This window comes from Salminus brasiliensis, chromosome 4 (genome assembly GCF_030463535.1).
Source record: "Salminus brasiliensis chromosome 4, fSalBra1.hap2, whole genome shotgun sequence".
Taxonomy (NCBI): Eukaryota; Metazoa; Chordata; class Actinopteri; order Characiformes; family Bryconidae; genus Salminus; species Salminus brasiliensis.
The window spans coordinates 22,847,494-22,860,257 of NC_132881.1; the positions used below are offsets into that span (position 1 = coordinate 22,847,494).

Consider the following 12,764-nt stretch of genomic DNA (forward strand, 5'->3'; position numbering starts at 1 on the left):
CAAATCAACAATTAATCGATGTCTCAAAATGTTGTCTCTTAAGTGGTGTGACCTGTTTTTCCTAATGGGAGCAGATTTCAATCTAAATCTGGTGATTAAATGCGGCTTTCCTCCGCGTTAGTAAACTGGCTCCCTGAAGGACAGTTTCACAGATCCCCTAAAGATGGCAGTCAAACATGGGATTTATCTCCACCGTCTCCGGAGCGCCGAGCGGAGAGCGGCTCAGGAATTCACATCTGACGAACTGTGGACACACACACACTCACACTCACACACACACTGAGCTACTGTGATTAAAACGTCGACCGTGTTGCGCTACAGAGTAAAATATTGGGGAAAAGGGGGAGAAGGCCATAAAAACACACACACACACACACAACAGCCACTGTTAGCCGTTAGCTCCGGAGCGGGCGGTGAAAAAAGGGCCCGTTGATTTATCATGAGAGTTTACTCCCTGCACCAGCAGTTCAGAGGACATTATGTTCATTCTTCTCGAAAGACAATACGCTCGTTTTAAACACACTGGATTTGTTTTTTAAGCACCACTGTTTAATACCGAGTCACTCTTCGTGTGGTGTGAGAAGTAGGCTACAGCATCCGGGACACAACAGCCGCCTTCATCACATCCCAGTCTGAGCCGCTGTTAGGGAGCCATTGAGTGTGGGCAGGAAGGCGTGAGGGGAACTAATCTTCCCATTTAAATGTTTGTGGCAATTTTATCTAAATGAATTTTAATGCTAAACGAGGGGATAATTTCCTCTTCATCTGTCCACCCACCTCATCTAGACCCCCGTCCTCGCCTCTTCACGAGAGGACCCCGGCGCGTGAGTAGAGGTGTATGTAGCCGGGCAGGCACTGCAGGAGAAAGATGGGGAGCCACCATGGAGCCGTTGGGTTGTGGTGGGGGTCGCAGGGCTTTTAAAGAAACTATAAAATACACCAGTTTCACCCTGTAATGTGGCCGAGCACCTCGTATGAACTAGCACTAAGAAACAAAACCAGAGATAATTGCTACATTATATAAATATACAGTACTAATAATGACACAAGTGGTGATCAAACGATGAAACGTAAAATTCATATCATCAATGGCCAATAAACGATATTACCTTCAATTAGTATGAGCAGGCTGATTAAAAAAATCTGTTATTGTGTTATAGTTGGCTTAACTTTTTCTGAAAATGCAGTATTGGCACTCTCTGGCAGGGTATACAGGGACAGGGTTTGTCTTTCTGGACATAAACGTATCCATTTACAGTTTATAGTCAATTTCATTCCACACACAGGACTTCACATTAAATGTCAAATGGGATAGGACTGATATCCCACAAAACCCAATTCTAAATAAACAGCAGGATTCTAAACCATATCTACTAGAAGATTCAGCAGAAGAAACACACACACACACACACACACACAAGCACAGAACACAAGTCTGCTCTAGTCAGTGAAATGTGAAGCAGGCTTTAGTGCGTCGGTCGCGATTTTAAAAATAAAGAGAGAAATTCTGTGTTCATCTCAAAGCAGAAATAAAAGGCCTGAAGTAACCAATTCAACCAATTATTGATTTATTCACATATTTTTTTCCTTTTTAAACGCAAGGTGATTTAGGGAGGAGGTCAAAAGTCTATGGAGATGGCACACACATAGTGTGGAAAGAAAAAAGTTCACATCCTTTTTTAAAAAAATCTATTAGAAACAACATAATATGCAGAACAATACGATAGCATTTACAATACTTAATTCCCAGTTCTCATATGAGTCCAAAATGTAATTTTACAACAGTATACAGATTCGCCTCCTCCCTCCCCCTTTAGGAGCTGATATAGTAATAATTTCAATCTTTCTCTTTCTCTTGGTTTGATTCTTTGCAAAGGGCACATCCATTCTGAGTGTCCCGTGGTGCGCAGAGGCTGGCTTCTTTCTCGAGCCCAGTTGGCGCTGAACAACGGAGCTCTTTAGTTTCTGCAGCAGAGTCAGCACGTAATAGTTGCCGGGTGAGCACCAGAAACAAACCAATCGCAGTTCCCTGTCTTGAGCACGGCCGTTTCGTGGGTCCGTTTGTTGTAGCAAACTACTGGGCGTGGATGTCCATGACTTGTCCGCCCATGGTGGGGTCTCCTGGGGGAAGCATGGGGGGGCTGGAGGCTGACATGGGCATGGCAGGGTGGGGTGGTCCTCCATGCATCAACATTGCTGAGTGCTGGGGGTGTCCAGGAATGTAGGAACGCATGGGAGGTCCAGGCCGCAGCTGGCCGGAGTGGTGGGGGAGCTGGGGGCCGCCGTAGGCTGGCTGGCCCATGCCCATGGCCATCGGGCCGCTGTGAGACAGGTAGTCCCCTGGCATGCCCTGCAGTCCTGCGGGAAGAACAGAGGGATCGGTTCGTGAAAATTCAGCTTCAAACACTCAAACAAGGCTCTATGTCATCACTATACACAACACTACAACTAATAGGAAATGGACTGTCAATACAGCAGCGGGGCTAAGTACATGACTGCAAATCCAATTTCTCAACAATAACAATTACAAGCACACCCTATTTACAAAGCTCATTACTAACAGATTATCTGGTAAAATTCAGTCCAGTGTTAACAGTGTCAGGGTTAGGACAAGAGTTCATGTTAGGGGTAACGTTAGAGCTAGAGTTAGTGTGTGCTACTTCATTACACAGCAAGTTAACACAATACATGACAGTTGATTTACAGTCTGGATAGAGAGGTCTGAGTCTACACGTCTCATTGGTCTGTGTGTGTTTCAGTGTGGCAAAATGTAAAGAATGGATTTCGACTTCTTATTAAATTCAAATCATAATAAAATATCTCCTCTTCCTACCTACAACCCCAATAGGATATCCATTGAAAGTAGGATCTTCTGGCTGAATATCTCACTATAATAACTATCGAAACGCAGCATGGTCTTTTCATCACTGCAGATAATCGCAGCTTTTAAGGCCAATGTTAAATTGAATACATATTTAATTAATTCATTCCAGTAATGTGATCTGCACTTTATGATTGTACTGGGCTACCGTAAGAGGAGTGCTGTAGCAAAAGCTGTCCTCCACCACAAACAAGGGCAGTAGAATGAGAGAGTTCACACAGTGGGTGTGGGTCTCCTGGGACTGGCTCACTGGTTTTAGCACAGCACTCTGCCTCTGCTGCCTGCACCAGGGAGCCGTCCCCAGTGCAGTATCCATCCGGCCCGGCCTGAGCCACAATCACACCAGCCCAGTCAACCGGAAGGCTGCCCTTCACTAAGGTCAGGCCGAAGGACGACATGTATCTGCTGTTCTGCCTGATCTGTTAATCTTATATTAACCTTAAAGAGGAATACAAAAGCCAAATCTATGTAATTACTCTCCCCAGTGGGATTTCCCGTCAGGCTAGCAGATGAAGTTCTGAAATGCACGGTCATGCGATGTAGAAAATGACTATTCTGCACTTTCTGCAGGAGTATTTGTAAAGCGATGCAACTAGAGTATGTGCTGAACAGTGTGGGGCATTATTTGCTTTCAATCAAAGAAATATTATAAATAATCTCTATAGAAGACTACGGCGTAGCATGCTAGCAGAGCAAGCGATTGTAAACACAAAAGAAGAAGCTTCCTCAGGTTTCATGCTACGTTGAGCTTCACAGGAACGCGCATTAACGCATTGCTGTTTGGAGCACGAGCCAAGTATTCAGACATCAAGCTTTCGCCAGAAGAGTTCACAACAATGACGAATGAGGTAAAATAAGCCATCCCTTTATGCCCCGTGCTGCCTCCACTTATCTCTCTTTAAACACAATAGGCAAAGGTCTGCGGCTCACGCCGAAACTGCCGCTGAGAAACAGAGCCATTGTGCTCAAATTAAAGAAGAAAGGTGAAAATCCACAAAAGGCTGTCACTTGAGAGGCTTCACCTGGGCGGGCGCGAGTGTGCCACTAGCATAAAGGCCACTGGCCCTAAAGCAGCCGCGCAAAACCCACAGCCCATACGCTGGAGAGCCGAGGCACTCGCTCATTATTTCATTAACCAACACTGCTCACTTAACAGCTTTTGAATGGCTGCATATTAGCTCTCATCTGTAAACGTGTGTGTTGAGCAGAGCTGTTTAGCGCTTACAGGCATGACCTGAGCTCTTTTGGGGTCATCAGTTGCATCTGATTTCAGTCTTCAAACGCTGTTTTGCAAATATCATGCGGATGGAAAACATCCAGCCTATCAGAAAGATAGCAGCGTCTCGGGTCGAGAAAAGGGCACGTGTCGCAAATTGCGTTTTTTCCTCTTAATAAGCCAATCAATACATTGAGCTGTTTGCTGGTCCATCTTCTGGAGTACCACGGTGACTGAATCAACAGGGGATATCTGCCCAGGCAATGTGAGAGCCAAATCCCCAAAGATCTTCCTTCTGTTTTTTTCCTTCAGTTACTTAAAAGTAAAAGTTCAGGCCGGCAAAGAGTGGGCCGGGGGGTCTTGACCCTGTAGAAGGTTAACAAACTTCTGCGTAATAATTGGAAGGAATGAAATCGCAGACAAAGGGATCTCCAGCAGAGCCAGGGTTACCAGGCGAGCTCACCAAAGCATACCAGCGGCATCTGGACTCGGATGGGGGAAGGGAGTTCAACATTTTTTGTCTGTGTGTCCATAATTAATGCTTTCTCTGATCACCATTGTCTTGAAAATGTAATTTCCAAATATGGGCCACCCTCGGCTAATTTGGTTGAGGGACCACAAAGGACAGTGTAAGGGGAAATGGACATAAAACGGTCATTCCTTCAGCTCCCCCTCTTCTGCTTGAGTAGCCAGGCTGGATCTGCACTGACAGGTGTATTGTTTCCAAGACCCATAAGCTCTATAATCACGGGTAGAAAGCATAACGCTCTCACTAAGTAGGTTTAATTGGCTTTGGTTTTAAGTAATGTTGCAGTGTGACTGCTAGGAACACCTTAATTTCAGGTCTCGGGACTCCCTGGCAAATAACTGCTTAATCTTGCCTTAAGGAAAATTCTCCTACTAATGAAAATTGCTTATAAGAAATAATGAACCCTTGGTCTCTTAATCAAATAAGATAACTTTTTTTTGTAATAACCTATTAATTTAATTGGTCATGAAGTATAAAATACATCACTTACATTTAATTGACCTAGAAACTAAAGTAACAATATTTAAATTAGACAAGCTAGGAAATTTCAGTGATGAAGCCATAAAGACTAGGCATTCTCCACCACCGCGACATATTTCTGTCACACTCTGCTTCTCTTTCTCTTCCCTTATTCTCTCACTCTCTCTCTCTTTCTCTCTTCCCTCAACCCATCTCATCTGAGATTCCACACACGGCCCAATTACAGAATTCAGCAAGCAAATTGAGGCTGTTTAAAGCAGGTTGCTCGTCAGTCTTCTGGGAACTATGGCAGCTGCTGGAACGCCAGCATTTGGACACGAGGAAACACTCTCGGTGTTTTCACACACACACACACACACACACACACACACACACACACACACACACACTCACACACACTGCTGCTTCTTACTCATACACTCACGGTGACAACAAGCCTAGATGGGAAGATTTAAATAGCAAGCTCTAACGTTATGGTAACGTTTCTCGTGGTCTAAGAAGAAGGAATATTTTGGACAACGGAAGCATTCTTTCTGCGCATGGCTGCATTAATGGTCTCTATTTTCGCATACTGAATAAGTCAAATCCATTTGTCACAGTGCTTGTGATGGCATATTTAATTTGGATATAGTCAATTAGGCCAGGCTAAGCTGCGTACCCTGCTGAGCACACCTCCATTTTGCACTCCTTCACTTCCCCTCCCTTCGCCATAGGTAATCCTATTAGGACAGGCAGACAGGAAAACGGCGGACCGACTCAGGATCGATGGAAACACCTCTACCTTTTAAACAACAGCTCCATGCTAAGAGTGCTGTCTTGATTTTCTTGAAAAGACCTGGCTGCAGGGTTTGGCTGAGGGGCTCACGAGCCCACGCTGGTGTGCTGCCGTACAGGTTAGTGTATTAACGGAACTCATGCATCAGCTGCAGAGAGGCAGATTTATGACACGTTGGGGACATGCACTTTCCTCTCGCTGCACTGCTGCAGCCTGCTTACATTTTGCCAATCAGTCTGTTGCTATGGTAACGTCCCACCAGCCAACCCCCCCCACTACACACCCACCCATCTACCCCCCCGCCTCCGTCCAAAACCTTAACCTCAATCCCCCCACCCTCCACTCGCCATTCCCAGAACCAGTCTCCCTCCCTCTTCTTTTCTCCTCAGTCCTCTCCGTTTTTCCTTCCAGTACGATTCTGTGTGCTGTTTAGTCATGTGGCCAATAAAACTGAGCAAGGCAGGAAAGCCTACAGTTGCACGCAGACACATCACATACACACAGACTTGATCAAAGGGTCCTATCAGCAGTGACAGACTTTCATGACTTTTTTTTAATTGCACATGCAGAAGCACTAGTATTGTTAGTATTGGAGTCTGTTAAAGCGATACACATGAACCACCAATATAAAATGTGTGTGTAAGTGTTCCCCCCACTGTGGGAACAGGTTAGACTTTAAGAAAAAAATGAAAGAGTTTAAAGCCCTGTTTTTGTACTTACTTCCCCCATTGCTTTGCGATTGGTTAACTAGAAGGTTACATGTAGTGCCACTGTCCCTCCATGCCCATATTCATGCCCATCCCACTCATAGGCCCTGGAAGAAGAGAGAACAATCGAAGAAGAGGGCCAGAAGATGAGAAAATCAGACAGAGACTCAGGAGAGCAGGACAGGAATCAAGTACAGTACAATTCCCACAATTACGAAGTTAAGATGAGAAAACAGTAAGACTTAACAGTAAAAGAGGCTAAATAAGCAAGCCAAAATAAACAATGTGATCAATGAGCAGTGCTGGAAAGTAGTCTGGCTTTGGTCAAATCCTATAGCTTATGAGAAGAGTTAGAGTTGGCAGAGGGAAGGGGGATGGGGAGGTAGAGCCATAGACGATGACCAGGAGTTGCAGAAGAAGCTTAGGGACACGGAGGGGAGGGAATTCTAGGAAAAGGGGATGAGACACTCGAGAAGGTAGAGAATAAGCGTCAGGGCTTAGGAAGGGGGGAAAAGGGTGAAAGAGAGAAAGAGAGAGAGAAAGAGAGAGAAAGGGGAGCAATGTGATGTGCTACACCTGTGCTACTGTGAGAGGCTAGCCTCTACCAGGCCAAACTGAAGAGTTTGGCAGTAGTGAGGCAGAAGAGGGGGGTTTGGTGGGAAGGTGGGAGATGGCGGAGGAGAAGGAGACACGCCAAGGTCTTACCAGGTGGTCTGATTCCCATGTGCTGCTGGCCGTCCATCACGAAGCCTCCCATGGGCTGACCATCTGGGTTGTAGGGAGCTCCTTGACTTACTGCAGGAGGACGGGGGAGGGCACAGGACAGTGGTCAATTAGTGCTTTTAATTAAGTTTCCATCGCTTAACATCATCTGGTAACGGACGCATGGGCTAATGCTTCTTAGCTCTCTTACTGTCATAAGCGATTACGCTTTATACATATCAAATCAAATGTAAAAAACTAAGCATGGAACAGATCCTCCAAGAAATACGACAGATGACATTTAAGAAGCTGCACAGCATCCGTTTTTGACATCTCTGAACCCCCCCCCCCCCTTGTGAGCTAACATTACATACTGTACTTACCAAAGGTATATGCAGGTTTTAAGAGGCCAGGACAAAGCATTCATTCAGTCAAAAACAACAGCTGAGCTGAGCTTTAGTGAATGCCTTTGAACTTGCCTGAGTCCCCTAATGCACCTCTGCCCTCTGAACCCCATTACAGGTAATAAACTTTAAAGCAGTCCACAACAAGCCATGCACCAGGGGAACCGTTCATTGCAAAAGGGGGTGAAGCAAACCAAATTCACAAAATAATCCTCTTTTATTTGACTCCACTTGATTAGATTGTATTTTCCTTCGTTTGACTCAAACAAGGTTTAGATCAGGCAGAGAAGCAGTATTTTAGAATCTGACATCTCAGCCGTTGTTACGGTTTCAATAGTTTAATCGATTTCATCTATTTGCTCCTTTCCTCTTTTCTTTTTTACGGCCGTTATATGGAGGCCTGAGTCAGCGTGATTAGTGCTTTGGGTTAATTGGATGGATTTTAGTGGTCAATCACTCCTGACATCCAGGCTGGGCAGCGTATTTACCGGCGGGCGTGCCTCCGGGTGCATGGCAGGAGGAGGGCTTTCGCCTGCGCGACTTGAACACAGTTACTATAGGGGACTTGCCTGCTCGGTTGGACTGGTCGATCATTGGCTGCACTATTCTTCTTCTTGCATTAATGAACCTGGAAGAGAGAAGAAGAAAAAAAGCATGACAGTTAGTTGAGTGAAAGGCACAAAGTTGTCAAAAAAGTATGGCTGGTACGCCGCAGGGTGTAGTGGGGGCGGGGGTCTGCAAATTTAGAATATGCTCATGACACCCACAAACACATTGTTGAAAGCCCAGCCTAAAACTGTCCAGACCAGCCCGGGCAGCTAACCGAGGAAGGTGAAAGAGGAGGGATTATTTTCCTTTAAGTCCTCGGGTGGGAGAGAAGGGAGTGTCGCGGTGAAATCACCACCAACAGAGAAACGTATACTGAACTCACAAAGCTTAACGGCTTGTACAAACTTGTACGGCCTCAACATACACCACCTCAGGAAAGCAAATACAGCTAATCCACCAAATGGCCCTCTCTCTCTCTCTCTCTCTCTCTCTCTCTCTCTCTCTCTGCATGTTTCAGGGCATGCCATGCTTTTATGCTTTTATTCCCTTCGTATTTCTGTCACTACTTCAGTTCTTTACTGTGGAACAAGTTCACACGTTCTGGCCTACATAGTTGGCATGTGACACACTGTGTGACTGTAAATAGGAAAGGTTCGAGCAGAAGAATGTCACATCATTAAAAAGCAAACATGAGGCAGAGTCATCAGAACACAAATGTAGGTCTACTAAAGGGATCTGGACTGAGTCTGCCTTGCCTTCCCTGTATTCTGCCAAGTGTAACATTTGTGGTGGGAGAAATAAAAGTCTCTGGCACCCATTGGTCACCCCCTTGCTTCACCACTTCTGTACCCAGCACCACCGCTATCCTGCTTAGCTTAAACCTTTAGGGTTGACCCCCTGACCCCAGTGACCTCCAGGAGAGCAAGCTCAGGGGTTCCTGCTTGATTTATGTCCCCCTGCTGTTGCCACAGTTGGACACTTCCATTTCGTCCTTTGAGGGGGGAATTAGTAGACTTTTAAGGAAACAATAGCCAGACCACTCTTTTCAGAAGGGTCAGGGGTGGAGAGAGAGAGAGAGAGAGAAAAGATGAGCAAGTCTATAATAAAAATAGTTTGTGTGCTTATCTGCTGGGATACACCAATTTGAACACTCTTGGTTTCTTTAAACCTTCTTTAACCCAATCCACTGAGGGGTTACTAAAGATTTAGTAAAAGCAGTGGTTATTTATAGAACTATGCTTCAACTATTATTATTATTAATAAAATATGAGTGTATATAATGCATTAACATAAGTTTTAGTCAGTCTACAGTAACTTCATGATGAAGAACCTGTTGATAGAGCCTTTTATGGCACAAGTGTATCTTGCATGACTTCAGGGTCGTCTGTTTTTTACAGTTATCACCGGTATCGCTTGCCGACATCAAACATTGCCTCGAAACCTATGAAAAAGGAAGCAGGGGAGGAATGTAGCAACATGGCAGTGCACCATCAAATGAGGGAATGTCTGGAGTTTTATCATCAGCAGCAGCGCGGGGAGCAGGGGGAGTCGCGGCCTAGGCATTCCTTTTATTGCCTTCTCCTCTCTGCCTGCATCTCTGGCTCAGAGGGTCAGAGGCGGGTCAGCACCGTCTATCTGCTGACCTCTGCCGTTCGTGTTTTCCTCGCTTCCCTCGCCCTCTGTATCCTTCTCTCTCTTTCTCTCCCCTTTCCCTTCAAACTGAAGAAACTACTTGGCTTCTGCTGTTCATTTTTTTGAAGGTATCTAAAGCTTCCTTTGCCATATTTAAGGCCAGATGCGCCAAAAGACTGGAACAAAGGACAAGTGCTACACAATACCAGGCAGGGGGAGGGAGAGAGGGAGAAAGAGAGGGAGCAAGGGAACGAGGGCGGGTAATGCAAGGGAGGGAAGTTGAGGGGGGGGCTGGCTGTAGGAGTTGTGAAGAGAAAGAATGGTCATGCTCTGCTCTGTGCAATAGGCGAACGGTTAAAAGGGGGTTCTGGCAGAGAGAGGGCGAGAGACAGAGAGAGTCGGTGCGCTTGAGCCACCATTACCCCATTAGGAGGAAGAAGTTCACCTCCGTGCGACCCCGCCGTGCCACAGGGCTGCGTTTACGGCCTGTTCAGTTTCAACTTCCCATCGGCACACAATGAAGGGCGCTATTCAGCCCAGGCTGTGGACAATGGGGGCCTATTTTGGAGCAAAACGCCACCGGTGGCACCTCTGAAGTCGGGTGAAAGGAGTAGAGGGTGAAGGGGGAAGGAACAGAAAGACAGAGCTTAGAAAAATGACTGAATTAAAGCCACTTATGAGTCAAATGAGGCACGAAAAGAAGCCCGGCCTTTACCCCGCCCCACAATCCCCCCCCCCCCCCCAACCTACTCCCTCCAACTTGCCTCCTCCTTCTCCAAAAGTGTGTGTTTGTTCATACTTTTCCACAGCTCCCTTTACTCCTCCACACACACAGAGTGGAACTGATTGCTGTCTCGTCTGCCGGGGCCCTCATAATATCCCATTCTCATTACAAACGCCCAGGTGTAGCCCAAACGGCACGTGAAATGGCCAATTAAAAGCAAGAAATTGTCTTTTTCATCAGCTGCCTTTGTTGCGTGACCAATTAGGGGATAATTTAATAACCGTTGCTGGAAAGATCCAGATTGGAGATACAAAAGGTTACATCGCGGCGTGTCTATCTAAATGCATATGAAGTAGGCCATTTTCCTCAGCAAGCCTTCTTTTATTCGCCTCGCTCTCCTCTCTCCGTTTCCTTCTCCTTCTCTCTCGCTCTCTCTCTCTCTCTCGCTCTTGCTCTCTCGCTCCACAAATCTAACCTGAGTGCAGTGTGCGTATGCATGACTACAGACAACTAAATTCGCTCATGAAATCACATTTCAACCCACTCAGCTACATTTACATGTATATTAAAATTCCACACAAGGGCACATCAGTTACGCCGTAGAAAAAGAAGAAGAGGAAGAAGAAGAGGAATGATGAATCTCCCTATACATTCGCCGTCACCACCGTAACAAATAAACAAGAAAAACCCTGCATGACAAAAGGACAGTGGCTACAGTTTGCATATGAAATGTAATTATCGTCAGGCTGATCTTTCATTGACATGAGGATGGAGATGTTCTAATTAGAGAGCAGTGTTGTGAGATCATTGGCGGTTTCTACACAGGCCCAATTGTACTCCATCAATACACCCCCCCCCCTTCAGTTCTCACACACATATACACCTCCTCCTACATCACACCCCTCTGGTGAAGTCAACTTTATTATCCACAACTCGACCAGAGATCCATTTACTTAAGTAATTAGTTACTCTAGTCTTCAGTCACATGTTGGCATGCCTGCAGGCGGACTGGAGAAATAACAGGTTTGCTCCTTATATTCTAATCTGAAGCTCAAAGTCATAAAACACAGTCCACGGCTGCTCACCCCCCACCCCACCCCACCCTTCTCTCTCTGAGTCAAACCGGGGTCAGTCTCTCAGCCCTGCTTGTGTTTAAATAAACCCGTCCAGCTGTTTGCTGCACAAATTCCATTTACACTCCTGCCACCCCTCTCTCTCTCTCTCTCTCTCTCTCTCTCTCTTTCTCTTTCTCACTCGCTTGCTCTCGCCTACACTTGCCCTTCTCAGCACACATACACAAACACATGCATGCAAGCACACGCATGCACACAAACACACACTTTTTTGTCAGCACATGGACTAACACCATAGCAGTAGCCTCAAACAGGCCTGGCTGCAATTCTAACTAATACACCTAAGAAAGCAAGCAGAAACTGGCCATGGAGCTGGAGCTGCGGCACACGTAGCCCGCTTGTTAAGCTAATCGCGTAGTATGGCCACCTAAGAGTTGGTCAATGTGTTAAGGAAGCCGAACTTGATCTCCAGTCATTTCGGTGAAAGCTGTAGGTGAAAAACTGACCAGAAGGGACAGTCTGGAAGAGTTTCTATGGCTCTGTCCAGCAGCTGGAGTCAAACCAAGACAGGACATGTTCTACATATCTTAACTCACAGATTTCAAAACCAATATTTAATTTAGTAAGTAGTTATGGGCCAGTCCACAGTAGTTACTGTATAATAAGATTTAATAATACGCATTATTAACATAACAATAAGCTAACAGTTCTTCTAAAGCATTATAGCTCCAGCTCTCCTGGCCCCTACCTGCACTTGGTCACCACTCATTGACCCTAGTGCCTGTCAGAAGCATCTCTCGCTTCTTTTGCTTGACCATGGAAAGTGGGATTGTGGCTCCCCTGTGCCTCCCCTGTGTGTGTGTGGAGGGGGGGGTTAGACCCTAATTCTCCACAAACATTACGGGGATTACCTGCTCCACTCTGCAGCAGTTCTACCCTGGCCCAAAGAAAACAGAGCAGATGTAGAAGTGACTCGGCCTAATCTCCGCTGTTTCGGTGGGCTGCTATTACTCCATCAATCCCCCCCTCCATTCTCCACCACTACCAGCACCGACTCAGCTCCTCTCACCAAACACAGTTAAAACCTTTCCA

At 46.0% G+C, this 12,764-nt stretch overlaps 1 protein-coding gene across 2 annotated transcripts in view; it reads right to left on the reverse strand.

The window, feature by feature from the left end:
* Positions 1–1,551: 1,551 nt before the first annotated feature.
* meis1b (Meis homeobox 1 b) overlaps positions 1,552–12,764 on the reverse strand; it is a 63,328-nt gene continuing 52,115 nt past the window's right edge. Inside the window, exons 10-13 of one of the 2 annotated variants that reach the window (XM_072677628.1) lie at positions 8,264–8,322; positions 7,294–7,383; positions 6,602–6,695; positions 2,267–2,358 (exon numbers count right to left, since the gene is read on the reverse strand). In XM_072677628.1, coding sequence (XP_072533729.1) covers positions 6,637–6,695; positions 7,294–7,383; positions 8,264–8,322 — 208 coding nt within the window. In that variant the 3' untranslated portion in view covers positions 2,267–2,358; positions 6,602–6,636. Of the gene's footprint in view, positions 2,359–6,601; positions 6,696–7,293; positions 7,384–8,263; positions 8,323–12,764 lie in introns of both variants that reach the window. The other variant, XM_072677627.1, reaches the window with a different exon arrangement.